The 18,073-nt window shown below is 36.6% G+C and overlaps 1 protein-coding gene and 1 long non-coding RNA gene across 10 annotated transcripts; one reads left to right on the top strand and one right to left on the bottom strand.

The window, feature by feature from the left end:
- Positions 1-5,258: 5,258 nt before the first annotated feature.
- Positions 5,259-6,760, bottom strand: LOC148855044 (uncharacterized). Its single transcript, XR_016113418.1, has 2 exons — positions 6,281-6,760; positions 5,259-5,709 (listed from the first exon to the last, which is right to left on the bottom strand). It is a non-coding gene; the product is annotated as an uncharacterized LOC148855044 (long non-coding RNA).
- A 5,154-nt stretch (positions 6,761-11,914) lies between these two features.
- Positions 11,915-17,456, top strand: LOC148855043 (protein NUCLEAR FUSION DEFECTIVE 6, mitochondrial-like). Of its 9 annotated transcripts, none has more exons than XR_016113114.1 (4): positions 12,074-12,451; positions 12,553-12,677; positions 13,509-13,611; positions 16,898-17,239. XR_016113114.1 is itself a non-coding variant. In XM_088985454.1 (3 exons), the coding sequence occupies exons 1-3, from the start codon at positions 12,300-12,302 to the stop codon at positions 13,526-13,528; spliced, it is 297 nt and encodes a 98-aa protein (XP_088841580.1). In that variant the 5' UTR covers positions 11,915-12,299; the 3' UTR covers positions 13,529-13,763. The 9 variants fall into 9 exon arrangements, 5 of the variants coding, with proteins under 5 accessions (XP_088841580.1, XP_088841582.1, XP_088841585.1 ...); XR_016113115.1 differs by lacking the exon at positions 16,898-17,239 and adding an exon at positions 17,244-17,456 and having other exon boundaries at positions 12,199-12,451; positions 12,571-12,677; XR_016113116.1 differs by having other exon boundaries at positions 12,199-12,451; positions 12,571-12,677.
- Positions 17,457-18,073: the final 617 nt, after the last annotated feature.

Below are 18,073 nucleotides of genomic sequence, written 5' to 3'. Positions count from 1 at the left end.
AATCTCTAATAAACAACAATAGTTTAATGTCCATTGATTATTGATAATTTATAGCAAATGTACATAATCATTGAAAATAAGTTTATAATGAAAATATAATAGATATATAATAAAAATACAATAATTACAAAAATATAATAAATAACAAAAGTATACTAAATTAGTTAATAAATAGTGTAATATCAAATAATAGGTTAATCTCTAATAAGTATTAATCTATAAATTATTAAAAATATATTTATAACAAAAATACAATAAATATGATAAATTAAATTTCAAAAGTTAAATAATAGTTGTTTAATCTCCAATAGTTATTGATAATTTTCTATTAAATAAAAAATAGAAATATATTTATAAATAATTATTGAAAGCATATTTATAAAAAAATAATAAATAATTACTGAAAATAAAATAAATATTAATTATAGTATACATAAATATATAATGAATATACACTATTATTGTAAAATTGTTACTAATAAATATAAGTTTTTGATAATTATTTTCTATAATTATTAATTGATATAAGTGAAATTAGTTATTTACAATATTATTTAGTTACTGTAATAATATTGTTATTTAAATTCCTAAAATATTAATTATTTATTGAATTTAATGATCCGTAAAATTATAATTGTACTATTATAACATAATTCATTATTAATTTTGTAAAATATTAAACTATTATTAATATGAATATTATGAATTCTATTATAATTATTTTTCTACTTTTATGTTTTTTTAATTTATTACATAATTTCGTTATTTTCACTATTTAAAATTTTTTCATGTTAAATATTTTGTGATTTAAAAATTTAAATAATATGTAAAATATTTAAAAAATTTTATTATTTGAATTTTATTTATTTTAATGTTATTACGTAATATTAAATATTTTGTTATATTATTTAGCTATTTTAATGTTTTTATTTAATATTTTTAGTTATTTAAGTATTTAAAGAATGTTTTATTTTTTAATGTTAAATTTTATTATTGAATAATTGTTACTACATAATTTCATGATGAATTTTGTAAAAATATTGAATTATTAATATTATGAATATTATTAAATATATTAATTTTTTGTGTTTTGAATAAGTATTTTAAATTTAGCATATAATTTCGTTATACCATTTAAATAGTTCTCAATTTTTTTAATTGAGACTTTCTTTATATATATATAAAGTGGGGGAGAGGATAAATAGGAATTAAAGATAGTTTAGGAGAGAATCTCTCTACTAAATTAGAGATAACTTAAGAGATAAATAGGAGTTAGAGATAATTGAGGAGATAAATAGGAATTAGAGACAATTCAGGAAAAAGTAGGGAAAAGTGGTGCCGCTTGGCTAAACATTAGAAAAGCTTTATGGTTGTTAGAAATAGTTAGGTATATATGATTTCCTTATTGGTTTAATGGGTAATTATGTGGAATTAAAAAAATAAAAAGTTCCAAAAAAAAACAAAAAATTAGGAAAGGGGTTTCCTGTAAAGAGAGCTATGCTGACACAAAAATGGGGTATCTAAACAAAAATACATAAGAGTATATAATTCTCTTGATTGATGGAGAGAATCTCTTACATGGTTGGCTTGTCAGCCCTCTCCCACCAAATTAGTCTCCCTCTAAAATTACTTTAAACTCCAGCCCTTGATTTCCCAACCAATAAACCCCAACCGTAGATTACTTTCTAGAATCCTCCCCAAAACTCTATAAATACCAATGCTTTCTCACACATTCTAACCTAGATGGGAAAAAATCCATAACAACTTCCCCTTTATCCACTCATAACCAAAGCCTCAAAGAAAGTCCCCTCACTCTTCTCATATGTTCTTCAAGCATTAGGAATTTGCTAATCAGCCATAGTGTTGTTATAACATACATAGCAACATATCATACAATTGTGAACTTCCATCACCTCCCCCACAACTCCATATACTATGAGAATCATCTTCAAACATCCCTAGAGTTCCTCCATATCAATTTGAAGTCAAGAAATCCTCGGGGTGGTGTATACATCGAACAAATGATCTACGTAATATATCAAGAGCAATCCAAGATAATTAAGAATCCACCTTATGGAGGTCTCCAAGTAGAAGTTGTTGAGAACATGCATAATATCATAGGAAAATGCATTAATGGAGGAACAAGAAGATTTCATCTAGTTTAAGTATTCCATAAGGTATAACACAAGATTAGATTTAATCCTCACAAAATGGTGTTTACATTATACTCAAAGCCACTTGAAATTGTGCATTGGGAATATCTCCCATGAATAAAAAATACTAAGTATGGAGATATTCCCAATACACAATTGTAGGTGGACATGAGTTATGTGAGCATTGTTTTGTAAGGACTGAATCGAAGTTCATATAATACCTATTAGCACATCCAACAATATGATTACTATTCATTTTTTTCTTAATTTCTGTTTTCTATTTGAAGTATTCTAGTAGGATTAGTCAACTTAGTTGTCTGAAGACAAATACTCCATCACCAAATTTATTATGTTGCATTTTCAAGTTTATTTATTTATTTATTGAGACGCTTTCATTTACACGTTATTGTTTGTTTAATTGTTTCATTTTGTTTATTTAGCTTATTGTGTCAGTTCTTTAGTCAATTTCATTACTTAACCATCTAGCTCTTTTTTTCTTTTTACCTTTGGTAGACTTCTTTAATACATAGTTTGACTATGATTCTAATGTGAGAGTTCTAATTATCCATTAATTAATACTGTAATAGTTTTGAAAAAATTCTTATCCAATTGGAAAATTATAGCTTGTATGGTGTGTGACCCATAATCCAATGGGAGAACCAATATGTCACATGCTTTATGCAAGTTAGTGGGGCTGACTACTTAAATTTTCATTAGCCTCATAGGCTAATTTGACCCATATTAATATGGGCTTATTAATCAGGCCCATAACGTGTCTAAACACTTAAGCTACTTGGGGCCTTACCATCCTAAAGGCCCAAGTCCATTGGTTCATCACATTATGTGATAATCAAATCAAGGCAACCTAATTAATCACTTGTAGTTAATCTCTTTGCTAAAAATACTTGACACCACATTAAGGGAATGACATTTTCCCTCTTTGTCCTTATGACATGGTTTCCAAGTTCCAACACCAATTGGATCCTTCATTGAAGATTTAGATAATCCTGTCGCTAATAAATTCAAGAGTCCAAAGAGGAAGGTGTACAAATATTCTCTATGTCCTAACATAATAACAGATTCTATTACATTAATATTTAGTTAAAATACAATCCTTAAATGCCCTAACATACCTAGATATTTGACCCTAAAAGGATCTCACCGATTGATATATTAACGACAAACAAGTTTGATACTTAGTCCAATATCAATATGAAGCCTAGTGATTAAGAGCAACACCCAGTTCTTCCACCTATATAAAGTCCATGAGCATGTTAGATTTGGTCCAATTCAATGTTTCTTATAAACACTTATCCTCACACCTTAGGTCACAACCTGAGCAGTTGAGGCCCACTACTCTACAAACTTGGACAGTGTGAGAATGACAAACTCATTAGGATATATTTTCTCAAGTGCATCCACTAGCTGTGAAGATTTAAGCTCATATTAAATTAATTATATAGTCTTATACATAATGCTAATATGAACCAAGGGTAATTTAACATAATAACTCAAATGATACATGAAATGAATGTTCCTTTATTTATAATAAATTATGTACAATACATCAATTGGAGTTGAGGCCATACACAATTACACACTGTCTAACATATTAGTTAATACATGAGTGATTTTAAATTTTTGTTGATTTTAGCATAAGAATGCCTTCCTATGTATAATGATTAAAAGCATCAATATAATTAATTTAATTTCAATTAGAATTCAATTGGCTTGTAAAAAAAGTTTGGACAAGCCCCCTAAGTAGATGGGTTTATGTAACCCCTACTTCTAAATTCCTTAGAAGGCCATGCAACCTCCTTTGACATTATCCAAAGTTTGTTAAAAAGTATTTTTAACAAGTATGTTAGTAAGATATTAGATGACTACTACAAGAGCTTTCTATTTACCAAGATTATTTCCAAGTTTGTTAGTAACAAGTCTATTAGTCACTAATAGAGATTTACATATTTTGTATATAAAATGTTAACATTTATAAGAAATATCTCCCAAATATAAAATAAAAAATGCATCATTATTAGATTAATTTTCTTTTGCACATTAAATAGTTAGCTTTTAAGTTCATTAGTTAAATATTTCCCATCCTCTAATTCTTATAAAATTTTGTCTCTGGCCACATGACTAACAACTATAGATTTTAGGGTAAATTTCTTAAACTAACTTTATGATTTAGCTAATTGACTAACTGAATCTTTACTGTTTGAAAATCGACTAAGCCTACTCCTATTGTTTCTAACAATTGACTAACTCTACCCTTATTATTAAATTCCATTAATATTCCGTTTGAAATCATTCGTACTTGATATATATTTTTTATTTAAACCCAATTTTATCCTCACCTCTCTCCCCCTCTTTCTCTCTCCCCTTCTTTTTCCTGTTGGGAGCGCCTTGTCAGTGAATTTAAGCTAATAAAGCCATTTTTTTTCTCCTACTTTTGCTAAAATATGCAACGGGTCGACTCACAGACTCTCTGGTTGTTTTCAGAGGCGTAGATCCTTCCCAGCTTCCCTCCTTTTGGGTTATAAGGGTTTGTTTGGAGATTGGTAAATGGTGGATTGTGGACACCCAAATCCAAATGACATCTAAGCATTGCAAGCCATTTATCTGATCTCTCCATTTTTTTCTCTCCTCTTTACTTGAGGAAGATGAATTAATGGTGTCCACTGTCTATTGTTCTGCTCCTAATTTCTATATAAATTTTATTGAGATGAAAAAAATAAAGAAATCCATTTTTTTCTGCCTTTTCCTTTCTTCCTCCACTCCTATTTCTTTCCTTCAAATCTTTTCCCCTCGACTACAGTGGAAGAAGGAAGAGAGCAGGATTCAAATTTCAAACAGAAAAACAAGTTCCAGCACAAACCCATAACTAAAAGAAATGGCATTAATTCTACGGTAGACATAGACCCGCTAGATAGAGGGGGGTGGACATCAATGAACACATCTCAAAATAAACCATGAAAGGAGAAACTGTTTTTTGAACTGTTCTATATGGATTATAGACTGCCTAAACTCCAAAAACCCATTAATCCTTTCAATGTGCAAAGCAAAAGAAAAGATGATCTACATCAAATTATAAACAATAGGAAACAAAAAAGAAGAATTATGTAATGAATAACAATGATGGAAAAAAAGAATGCTTTACACAAGCAGCCAATTATAGTTATAATAACACCCCCAATATAATTCAAATCAAACACCCCCGTCCCAGCTTCCTCCTCCCCTCTTCCTCTTGTATAACAGTTAACAAACACCCCCATTAAAATCAAAGAAATAAGTGAAAGGAAAATACAGAACTAGCTCCGGCACTGAGTGATGGTGCTGCAACCTCGGTTGTAGGGATTGGCTTGAGCTCCGGGTTTGCAGTTGTAGTAAGATGCACTGCATCGGAAGTAGGGTACAGTGTTGCGCTATAGGGCTCCGTAGCTGATGTACTGGCTGGTTGCCAGAATGCGGCGGTTGATCTCGGAATTCATTTCGAACTTGTTACCGCCGGCCATGTACTCCTCCGTGGAGCCTTGGCAGGTCGATCTCATCGGCACTGTGATCATCACGAAAAACCCATAAGAAGTCGCCATTATCCTGTTCAGTTCCAAGCTCCCCCCCCCCCCCCCCCCTCTCTCTCTCTACCTCCCCAGTTAGACCACCACCGATAATAAAAGGTAAAATAGTTTTTATCGTCTTTATGTTAACCGACATTAACAGTAATGGAAATATTAGTCAATTGTCAGAGACAGTTGGAATAGAATTAGTCAATTTTCAAATAGTAAAGGCATAATTAGTCAATTAACTAAACCATAAGGATAGTTTAAGGAATTTACCATAGATTTTATTCATTCATGGAATTACTACCGGACTTCTCATATTACCAAATTCAAAATTGAAAGAAAAGCTTCTTGTATTGGTTTAAGTTCTATATAATTATATTAATATTTTACATCTTCTCCTTGTTACCAAAAACCTTTCTTTTGTTCTTTCACAAACTGTGGGCTTATGACCTGAATGGGAACAACATTTTTCAATGATTCCTACCTTGATTTCCTACTTTTGTATGCCAATCACTATATAACAACTGTGAAATTAAAGAAGATGAGCAATGTCCAAAGATTTACCTATCCAAAGTTCCAATCTACAGGAAACAGCAACAACTTGGTAACTTGAAAACTAAATAATCGAGAAACAGTGACAATGAAAACAGTGGCATGGTGAGAAACAACTATGATTTACCACCTTGTTTTCCTACTCCAATGTGACTTGAGAAACTAAGATTTTAGATATCAAAAGTTCCAATATATAGAAACAGCAATGACTTGGCAAATTGAGAATTGATAACTAAGAAACAACGACGATGAAAACAACAGCACAACGAGAAATAGTGTCGTTAAAGCTAAGAGAAGAAATTTGCTTCAGTCGCAGAACAGAGAGTCGAGGGAAGAAACTTGCTTCAATGATCAAAAACCTAACAACTTTCGACCCTCCACTCGACTTGATGATTGGCGGAATAGAGAATTGAGGGTAGATACTTTAATGGCTTCATCTTCAATGGTGGAATAGAGAAAAAATTTCCAAACCCTAATAGTTTTCAATCCTCCCCTCATTTGACGATTGATAAAACTCCTATTCTGACTTCCAAGTGTTCTCTCTATCTCAACCCTCCCTTCGACCCAACTGATCCTAATCCTTTATGACCCAATGGGCAGCTCAACCCGACCCCTTTGTGGGTTTTTAAGCGAGCAGATGAGATTGGGTGGATCAAATGCATGTAATTACAACAAGTATTTTCAAATTAATCAAACATATAGTAAAAAAAAAGAAAAGTATCAAAAAAGGCAAGTAAATGGCATATTTAATGAAGATAAGAAAGCTAGGGAGACAGAGAAATATACCAACCAACCAAGGGATATGTAAATGTACGTGACGGTTTTGGGATTCAAGAAACGACAGCTGGCTACAACTGGCCATCCAGCTGTCCATTAAGCCACGCGTGAAAATCGGTTACTCTGTAATTCTGTATATATACTCGATCATCTAAGTTAATAAACAACTTTTCACCTTATTTTCAAAAACTCTGTTCGACTTTCAAGATAGGCACATGGAGATATGGAGTAGAAATGGGAGGATTGTCTAAGATTAGAGTAACCAAAAAAAATTGGGACACAGATAAGGTTAGGAGGAGTAGAGAAATTAGTAGGGATTGTAAGTCCCTACTGCTCATCGGGTTGGGCCTCTTGTTGATATTGTTGCATCTCCAGTTGGAGCACAAAGTCATCTAATAACTTGAAAAAGCATCCATAAGAGCTGGTGACTCCTCTTATGCTTTCCATGCCTTTATTTTTGTAATTTCTGTTATTTTTCTAATTCATATAATTTATGTTGTTTTTTTATTATTTTCTTATATTTTTATTTTAGTTAGTCTAATTTGGATCCAATTAGACCCGAATCCAATTCATTCCCATTAAAACATATTGGATGTGATATCCCGGGCGGGTCGGATTCATATCATGTACTAATGAATTTAAATTGGAATGGATCAAATTAGACCAAAACCCGCTCCCTTGGGGATCTCTTTTTAAGTTTTTGATGTGTTGAATTACCTACACCAATGATGAAGCTTTATTTATGTATAAAAGAAGGTGAATTTATGGTTTGCTCCCACTCACAAATTTGTATTGGTTTTCATTGTTCCAAACCCTTATGTATGCTGTATTATCCCTCTTGAATTGTGGTAGATTCTTCTATTTGTCACTTTTCTACCTTGTACAAATTTATAAAAGTTCATGAGGTGGAAGAATCTATAAAAACCTTATCATAGAATAAAAAATTTTATACCTTACTTGATGAGGGCGAATTTGGCCCTCCAGTGAAAATGTGACACCTGACACCTCATGCCAACTAAATGCAGCCTCTTGACAAGTAGTTAGCTTGCCACTTAGGGGTAGCTTGGCACTTACAGGCAGTCTGGCGTCTTACGAAGAGCTCACCACTTAGGGGCAGCTCGGTACTTACAAGCAACTAAGCATCGACAGCTGGCCACTACAAAGGCAGCCTGGCGTCTTACGAAGAGCTCGCCACTTAGGGGCAGCTCGGCATAGTTAGCTCGCCACTTAGGGGAAGCTCAGCGTATCGCAAGAAGATTTCCTACCTGACAACCGTACCTGCCAGATCTGGAAACTACACCCACATCTCTAGTCAGGCGGCATCGTGCCTGCCAATTCTGGCAACGCCTCATGTCTAACAGGGCGGTACCCTGCAATGGTTACCTGCGCCCATCAGCTCAGCCCTGGCAAGTAACGATTACGGCAGAGAGTCAGAGGTGGTTACGCCAGATCTGTTAGGACACCGCTATATAAGAGACCCGACCCCCTAGAGGGGAAAGGGGGAAAATTGGAGGTAATCCCTACTCTCTAGCTCTCTCATTTCTCTAATATCATCTTCAAGCTCTCTACAATCAAAGTGCTAACTTAAGCATCGGAGAGTCCCCGCCGGGTAAATACCCCTGGGTCCCCTGATTCAGTTCTTGTAGGTCCCTCAGCTCCCGCCGCCTACAAAGGAGAGAATATCACCTCATGCAAAGGGCAGTCGGGTTGGGCTACACCAGGGAGCTCCACCATTCTATGAGTCACAGTCCGCCTAGGAGCAGGACAAATGACAAGTTTGCCAATGTAGCTCACCATCAGGGGGCTCGGCATAGTCTCCCCCAAGCAGTTCGCCATCAAGGAGCTCAGCATAGCTCTCCCCCTAGGCAGTTCGCCACCAAGGACCATCCTCTCCTGGGAGCAGGTCAAATGACGGGATACTTAGCAAAAAATAAAAAAAAAGTTGGTACATGACCAGAAACAGTTACATCAATTGGCGCCGTCTGTGGGAACACGTGACAAAAAGCTAAGTTCTCATCCTACAAAGGTTAAGTTCTCATCCTACAAAAAGCTAAGTCCTCTCCTCCCAAAAAGCTAAGTCCTCACTTTTTAGAAACTGAAGCTCTTGCTTTATAGTTTCCATTTTGTATGAACTCAAAGACCATGCAAGGAGCTAACATGCTAAGTAGCTCTACCAACTTTACTTTCAACTCAGATAAAACCTCGTCAGTCCTCTTCGTGAGGTCCCCCCTACAAGGATGAGCTCTTCATTGCTTCCGCGGGAGTCAGCGACTAACAGATTGCACGAGCACCCTTGCTGGTCGAGCCTTCCAAGGCTCCCATGTGAGCTGGTGACCTAAAGTTAGTAGTGCTACCCCCCCCCTTGAAGGTCGAGCTCCTAGTAGCTTCTTGTAGGAGTAGGTGACCGACATTACGAGGCTGATGCAGCACAATCATAGCTCTAAGGCACCTCATAGGTAGCTCGACACCTGGTCAGTTCGGCACCTAACAAGTAGCTCGGCACCTCACAGGTAGCTTGGCACCTAGTTAGCTCAGCGCCTTATAGGTAGTTCGGCACCTCACAGGTAGCTTGGCACCTGGCCAGCTTGGCGCCTTATAGGTAGCTCGGCACCCGGTCAGCCCGACACCTCACAGGTAGCTCGGCACCTAGTCAACTCGGCGCCTCACAGGTAGCTCGACACCCCATAGGCAACTCAACACTTAGTCAACCCGACACCACAAAAGTCCTAGTCACCTCTTTGGCATGGGAAAAATCAAGAAGAGTGGACTAGGAGTTGCTCCCAAAGCCTACGGGCCACATTACTGCTTAAGACCTAGTCGCTTCTTCAGCATGGGCAAAATTAGCAAAAGTGGACTATAAGATGCCCCTAGAGCCTAAGGGCTACAGTACTGAATTGGCAGAGACCTCCTCACCTTATAGGTAGTTCAAAGCTTACAGGCAGCTCACCACTTACAAGTATCTCCTAGAGTCTAAGAAATTGGACCAACGCTTACTAGCTCGTCGAATTATGAGCCAAAAGGAGAAATCTACTCCCTTCGCCGATTTACTCTCAGCTCGGGAGTGGGGGGCAAATGATGAGGGCGGATTTGGCCCTCCAGTGAAAATATGACACCTGGCACCTCATGCCAACTAAGTGGAGCCTCTTGACAACTAGCTAGCTCACCACTTAGGGGCAGCTCGACACTTATAAGTAGCTTGGCGTCTTACGAAGAACTCGCCACTTAGGGGTAGCTCGACACTTATAGGCAGCTCGGCATAGGTAACTTGCTACAGGCAACTGACCACTCCACAGGCAGCCTGGCGTCTTACGAAGACCTCGCCACTTAGGGGCAGATCGGCATAGCTAGCTCGCCACTTAGGGGCAGCTTGGCATATCGCAAGAAGATTTCCTACCTGACAACCGTACCTTCCAGATCTGGAGACTGCACCCACGTCTCTGCCCAGGCGTCATCGTGCCTACCAACTTTGACAATGCCTCATGTCTGACAGGGTCATACCTGCAATGGTTACCTGCGCCCACCAACTCAACCCTGGCAAGTAACGGCTGCGGCAGAGAGTCAGAGGTGGTTACGCCAGATCTGTCAGGACACTGCTATATAAGAGCCCCGACCCCCAAAGAGGAAAAGGGGAAAAATGGAGGTAATCCCTTCTCTCTAGCTCTCTCATTTCTCTAATATCATCTTCAAGCTCTCTACAATTAGAGTGCTAACTTAAGCATCGGAGAGTCCCCGCCGGGTAAATACCCCCGGGTCCCCTGATTCAGTTCTCACAGGTCCCTTAGCTCTCGCCGCCTACAAAGAGGAGGAAGAGATGGAGTTCTTGTAGGTCCTTCAGCTCCCGTTGCCTACAAAGGAGAGAAGATCACCTCATGCAAAGGGCAGTCGGGTTGCGCTACACCAGGGAGCTCCACCATTCTCTGAGTCATAGGCCGCCTAGGAGCAGGTCAAATGATGAATTCGCCAAGGTAGCTCACCATCAGGGAGCTCGGCATAGCTCTCCCCCAGGCAATTCGCCATCAGGGAGCTCGGCATAGCTCTCCCCCAAGCAGTTCGCCATCAAGGAGCTCGGCATAGCTCTCCCCTTAGGTAGTTTGCCACTAGGGAGCTCCACCACCTCTCTTGGGAGCAGGTCAAATGACGAGATACTTAGCAAAAAAAAAAAAAAAAATTGGTACGTGACCAGAAACAGTTACATCATTACCTTTTTCAAAAAAAATACAGAAAAAATATTAATTAAAAAAAGAAAAGATGGGTTTAGAAAATTTAAGGATATATTTGGCTTGAAAGAAAAGATAGGAAAAACCGAAAAAGAAAGGGATAAGTAGATTTTAATCCACATCAGAAATCTAAATTGTAGCCCACTCTTACTATACTATTACGCCCCCCCCCTATAAATCACATCCTGCCCATGAATTTAACATCAATCCACGGGCCAGTACTAGGGAAATTTGTAGGCTAAGAAGTTCGGTCTGAACAGCTGGACCCAACCGTAGGTTAAGCACTAAGCCTGGCCCATGGAACCTAAAATATATAGAATCTGACACACAAGTGAAAGATAATGTGGGTGGGACAGGGTCATTTGTTTTGGAAGTGAGGTAAGAAGCAAGACGTTATTTCTGGGGAGAGAATTGCTATAGAAGGAAGATGGGGCAAATTTTGCATCAGTTTCTCGAATGAAAATTTTGCATCATCATCAACTACAAATGAGACAAAAGGTATATAACTATACATTTTGTATCAGGAAGGAATGCAAAAAACGGAGTTAGGTTCTGATATATGAAGGCATTGGTTATGAATTCACCCGAAAGGTCCATCAAGGATCCGAACCTACGTCCAAATTTATTTCCCTAATTAGAATGTGGATTGGCTGGATGATTCCAAACTTCTCGTCGTTCACAATCTCACATCTCAGACTGTCATCCAGGGGAAGATGTATTTACGGCCCATGGGCACATAGCTTTTTCATTTTCGAAGAGCATGAATTTTAGGTCCAGTAATCGCCTAATCGGCGGTGCTTATCTGGGCTAAGCGGGTTCCTTGTTACATATCCATGGTCAGTTTTTGGTCCGGTTCGGTCCGGTCTGATGTTCGTCACTGTCAGCCCTACGCGGTGGGTTTGACACGTTAGAGTCAACCCAAAAATGCACGAACCCGGTTCAGAACTTTCTGCTTCGGATTGGATTTGGAAATTTGGAATACCCAAAACCCCAAAGGCCCAAGTAACTCCTCCATAGTTTGCGCTCATCTCAGTTCAATGGCGGCCGCTTTCGCCGTCGGCTGCGCTCGGTCCGTCCTCCGCTCCTCCACCGTCCGTAATGCAGCGGCAAGAATTGCAACAGAAGCCAAGGCAGCTCGGTCTCCCTGTGGCATCCTTAAGCGCAAACCTCATTCTAATCGCTTCTTCAGGTAGTTAGCATAAATTCATCAATCACTTTTGTTTTACTCTCATTCTGTTTATTATTATGCTTGCGAATCCTTTTCTGAGTAATTGTATAACTAATTCAAAGGTCTCCTGTTGAGATGAGCTTCTGCGTGGAGTCGCTGTTGCCGTATCACACTGCCACTGCTTCTGCATTGCTGACTTCTATGCTGTCTGTCTCTCATCGTCGGGATTACAATTGGCTTTCTGAAGGTATTCCCGATTCAATCTTTTTGTTTTGTTTCGATAAAGATATATCTCTTGGAGTTTAAATATTATTTTCGAGTAATAAATGGGTATTTTATGTCTGCTTTATGGTCGAAATTTCCTTTTCTGATTTAGTTTGATTACTGGTTTCGCTCGAGAAAATTTCCTGTTTCCTGGACTTTAGTGCTGTATCGGGTTATGCAATGTTTGACAGTGCTCTTATTGTTAGGTCTATTGCATCGCTTAATCAGTAGACCATGTTTCAGTTAGAAGATGTTATGGTAATTCTATGTAATTGGTTGACAACTCGAGCACTTTGAGCTTGTTTGGTTTGGAACTTGATTAAATTTCCCATTTCCAATGACACTGCTGCTAATTCTTCTCAAGCCAAGGCACTCTTGCTAATGCGTTGCTATCCAACATTTTAGATAGTTTGGTTCTGTTCTCGATGAAATTTATGCTGTTTTTTATCCAAAAAAAAGTTTGACATATATGCATTTGTCCTTGTAATAGTTGTCAAGGTTTTCTTTAGGCTAGAAAAATTATTTTGTTGGCACAATTGTCTTCCTTTGGTTTTCTTCTAAGTAATTTTTTTTCTTCCTCTTTTTAGGAAAACCTTATCAAATTCTAACCATTATGAACTCAAATACATGAGTCAATGCCTACCCACCCATGTAGGAGCACCTACTGCATGCTAAGATACGGAAATATTGGGTTTCAAATCAAATTACGTGATATAACATTAACTTTTTTGTTTGCCTCTTTTCATGTAGTTTTCCATTGCCCTACTCTGTATTTTTGTTTTGATAAGGAATTCATACTCTTCTCCTCTTGTAGGCCAAGATGAAACTAGATGAAGACCAAGCAAGAAAGATGGACTTGGCTTATTTTGGCCATCAAATGTTGAAAGTAGTAGTGAATGGTATCTTCAATAGATTAGGTGATAGTGCTATTATTTTTCCCCTTTAAGTTTTAAGGATAAAAAAGGTTAAAATGTCTAAGTGGCATCAATGGGATTGATGAGACAAAATAAAATGTCATTGTTTAAGAGATCCTATTTTTTATTTTATATGGTATTCTCCTTACCAGAAATTTTCTGTTATGTTGCATCTTATTTTTCCTTCATGTATAATTGTATACTCACAAGTTACATTAACGAGGATGTATCCAAAGGGACCAAAACCACAAGATCATAATGAAACTTCACCTCTGAATTTAAAGGAAAAAAGGATAAATGGTAAGTTTTCATGTTGGCAATCAAGTCCCCTGAATATGGATGTTGTCACTTACTGCCCACATGGCTTCCTTTTCATCAATTCATCCTTATTGCTTATTATTCCGTAGCCCCATATTGTTCACCTAACCACTTCTAGATGATATTCTATGCTGTTCTTTTTTTTTTTTTTCCAGTAGGCGTATTCTATGACATTATACATTGAGAATGAATTGGACAAACAAATTTGTCCAAATCACATTCTAAATCTCTAGTAGTATTAACTTGTCATGCATGAGTAGCTTGGTGTTAATTTCATCTAGCAATGTTTTCAATGCAGACTTGCACTAGGTCATGTCTTTAGAAGTCATCCTTCATTTTATCCTAGTGGCGTTTTACTTCTTTCTGTAAAATATTCATACAATTTCATGAAAAAAAGGAAAGTGCATTGATATTCAAAAGAGCATAAGAGCCTAGAAGACAAAGGCCAATGGGCTATGTCGAATAAAAGAAAGATTTCTGAGCACTCTTCCTTTTTATTGTGTATGTAATCATTTTCCTTTTAGTATTTTTTTTTCTTGTTACTTAATCAAAATAATAAGCCAATGCTTTTGGGCTGTAATTCAGCCACAGGTTGGTTTAAGGCAAATTATACTCCTTTAAACATGCATAATTTGAAACCTTGCTAGCCTGCTAGGTGAGAAGCACTAGATACGTTTTACATTGTAGGCATATAGTCTGTCACCTCAGTACTTTAAAAACTAAAAAGTGAGAAGCACGGCTAAGCACAAGGAGTCTCCCCTCATGTATTTGTCCTGTGCCTCAGAGCTGGTGAGGATATCAACCACTTATCTCTTTCTTCTTACTTTGTTTTTGTACGAAATCATTTTTCTTCCCTTTTTGTTGCTTCTTGGTCATCTGCTAATGATGTTGCAGATTTGTTTAAAACTAGTCATCTTCCCCTAGGACTAAAAGAGAAAAAATTATATGGAGGTGCAGCTGAATTGCAATCCTTCGAGAGTATGGGAATAGATAAATACAAGAATCTTTATGGATGGCATGCAAAAATCAAGAAATATAAGGGTCTTTAAGGAAAAGGGGCAAAAGTTAGAGTTCTTATAGAGCTGCTTGGAGTAAGGGTGGCCCACTAGATCTCTGCAGGAGATGAGTTTAAGTGAGTGTCCATGGAGGCATGGGCTCAATATTGATAGGCTGGAAAGCCTGGAATACAGTTGCTAGCTTTACACCTCACCAAGTAAATACTCTCCAAGAAATCAGAAATCATGAAGTAAATACAGTCCTTAATTTTCTGGGCAGTTACTGAAGTAAATACTGCCCTTCTACAAGGACAGATTGGCATATTATTCAGAGCGGAGTAACTTGTAGGTTGAAGGATACTGATAAGTAGTTATTATCTGGATGCAAGTGGCTGAAGAGTGTCCTTCGTTTCTAAGGTTTCAGCTTAGGGAGGTAAAGACCTCAGCTTCCCAACTGAATATTTTGTTCTGACGGATCCCAACATATGCTAATTCACTGGCTTGAGAAGAGTCAGAAGATAGGAGTTAGAATCGGTGATACAAGGACCAGGGACAACCTTTGTGAGATGACTTGCTGATTGTATTCTTAGTGAGTGCTCAGCACGTACTGGTTTTATTTTTTTGTTATTGCTCGACTATTGGATGTATTGCCAAAGAGCCTGTTTCTTGCTGTTAGCTCTTAATAGCAGTGTTCCTGATCAATGTTGATAGAAAGACTACAGCACAAGGGATTCCTAGAGCCTGAGAAATGAGGCATAAGGTAAGGCATATGCCTGAATGAAGCAAAGCACCACTTTTGAAAATGAAGTGCTTATTTATAAAAATATGAAGATCTAAAAATTATCAAAGAAAAGTATGCAAATCTAAATTATTAATGAAATAAAATGCTACTAAAAGCCTATTAGTTAAATTTGTTAGTGCCATATTGTTACAGGGTTGCTGTAGGTTTGTAGGTTCCCATCCTATATAACTTTAACTGTTTAAATTCTGAATGTCATAGTAACAACCTATGATATACTAACGAGAAATAATAGACAGCCCATTAGGTCTAGCAGACCACAATAACTTGTCAGACCATGTGGATTTTGACTTACAATTTTATCTCTTTTCTGTCTTTTTATTTCCTTTTTTTCTAGTATGTAACTTATTTTCTGTTTAATGGTCATAAAAAATCAATTAATTCTTGCTTTCTATACATTGTACATTCTAGCATTCACACAACCAAAATGTTGCAAAATGTAAACACCATTAGAGAATTTTTCCTTTTCTGCTAAGCCCCTAAAAGTAACACAAGGAGAAAATTTTCAAGATGGAACAATGGAAGAACAAACTTACCTTGAATACAAGTGTGTTATCTGGTATGCATGATAACATTCTTTGCATAATATTTGTGGCAAATTTTTTCCAACACTAATTCAATGACATTTCCTACAGTGAGTTGTTAAAATATCATCAATATGTTAAGGCAGATAAGATGTAGCATTACCTGGAAACAACAAAATTATTTTAGATGTTTCTGGTTTTAATGCCTTATCATTTTGACATTCTAAGCATGTTGAGTTATCCAGATATCATGTTCTTTTTTTCGTTTTTATTTTTGTGTGTGTGGATGAGAAAGGGGAAAAGGAAGAAGAAACTGCAAAATGTTGGCATTATAACACTTGGAAGAAGTCATTTTGTTATCCATTGAAGATGTCCAATATCAATTGTTTAATCTGACATATGTAAAGTTTTTCAACCAGCATAATTTGGTGAGGTTTTGGTGTGTGTTTTTGTTGGTTTTCTTAGAGTTTAGAACACTCTTCTTTCTTTTGTACTTCACTATGGATTAAGAAAAATAAAGAGATGAATGTAGAAAAAAGTACCGATTTGACATAAAATGTTTTTTTTTTTTTGTAACATTAGTATCAATGAGCACTAGAATAGCAAACTAGTTTCAAAAGTGAAAAGCATACTGATTTGTTGTACTCAATCAGCCTGCAAAGATGACATTTGATGAATATCCAGTGGATTCAAGCAAAGTTTTGTGTACGGGACTCCTGCATTCTGAGACAATGACAGCTGATAAGTTTAAGGGCTACAAGACACCTAAATTGATGTTGTGAGCTTTAATGCGTAGATGAATTAGTAGATATTTTCTTGTTTTCTTACATGGTTAAGTTTGATATATACTTAATTCTTTTGCTGTGTTTGCAATTAGAAATTAAATTAAAAGATGTATGGAAGATTTTAATTTAAAGAAGAGTTGCTTTCGTACTTACCCTGTAATACTGATGTTAAATAATCACTGAAGGAGCATATTGTTTTCTTGTCTTTAACCAGCTTGCAATGATGACGTATGATGCATGTCGAGTGGATTCAAGCAACGTATTATATACAAAGTATAATCTTCCTGCATTCTTAGATATTACCCAATAAATTAGAAGTATTGAATGAGCTTAAACATTTTTATTTTCCTGTTCAAGCTTTCAAATTAGAAGAACAGTACATTGTCCAATTTCTAAAATTTGTCAAAGATGCCTGAAACTTTGTTCACTGTTCATGTCTTAAATATTAGTCTCCCTAATACACTTGTAGTTTAGATGAATCGTAATTGTTGGTGGTAGTTTCAAGGGATTTCAATGGACTTTTAAAGTTATCACCTGAAGGGGCAAGCCTCTTGATTTGAATGTACCTGTGGTTAAATGACTTGCCGTGCATCGTCTCCTCACTCCAAGTAGAGAAACTAAGAATTTAATTATTTCCAAATTTTCAAATGGAGGATGAGCTTATCTTCTTTTATCTTTATGTTGAATCGAGTATTGTAGGCTGTTCACATTGTGACTGAGGTCTAGATTTAACTTGTGGCCTGGTTCACAAAGCCTCCAAAATTTTATGGTTAAATAAGAACTGTTCTTTGTGTCTGCCATTTTTTATCAGTGCTCTTCCATTCTTTTTGCAATTGGTTGTTTCATTAATGTGTCTAACTGAAATGCCAGGTTAAACAACCAAAGATAAATAGAATCTTGTCTCCGAGTATGAGTTCAAAAAGGAGGTTTGAAGTTTGAACCCATGTTGAATTCAATGAACATCTGAGAAGGTGGGGTAATTGGAAAGCACTATTTCCTCCCACTATTGGACTGTGCCGATTGGCTTTTCAGTTCATCCCAATG

The sequence above is a fragment of the Nelumbo lutea genome, chromosome 4 (assembly GCF_056320005.1).
Source record: "Nelumbo lutea isolate HS-2025 chromosome 4, American lotus-T2T, whole genome shotgun sequence".
Classification (NCBI taxonomy): domain Eukaryota; kingdom Viridiplantae; phylum Streptophyta; class Magnoliopsida; order Proteales; family Nelumbonaceae; genus Nelumbo; species Nelumbo lutea.
This window is presented reverse-complemented; position numbering and strand designations above follow the sequence as displayed.

Coding starts and splice junctions, on each gene's coding strand:
- LOC148855043 (XM_088985457.1), top strand. CDS start 12,300: ATGGCGGCCGCTTTCGCCGTCGGCTGCGCTCGGTCCGTCCTCCGCTCC. Junction 12,452..12,552: donor CATTCTAATCGCTTCTTCAG/GTAGTTAGCATA, acceptor ACTAATTCAAAG/GTCTCCTGTTGAGATGAGCT. Junction 12,678..17,243: donor TTACAATTGGCTTTCTGAAG/GTATTCCCGATT, acceptor GTCTTTAACCAG/CTTGCAATGATGACGTATGA.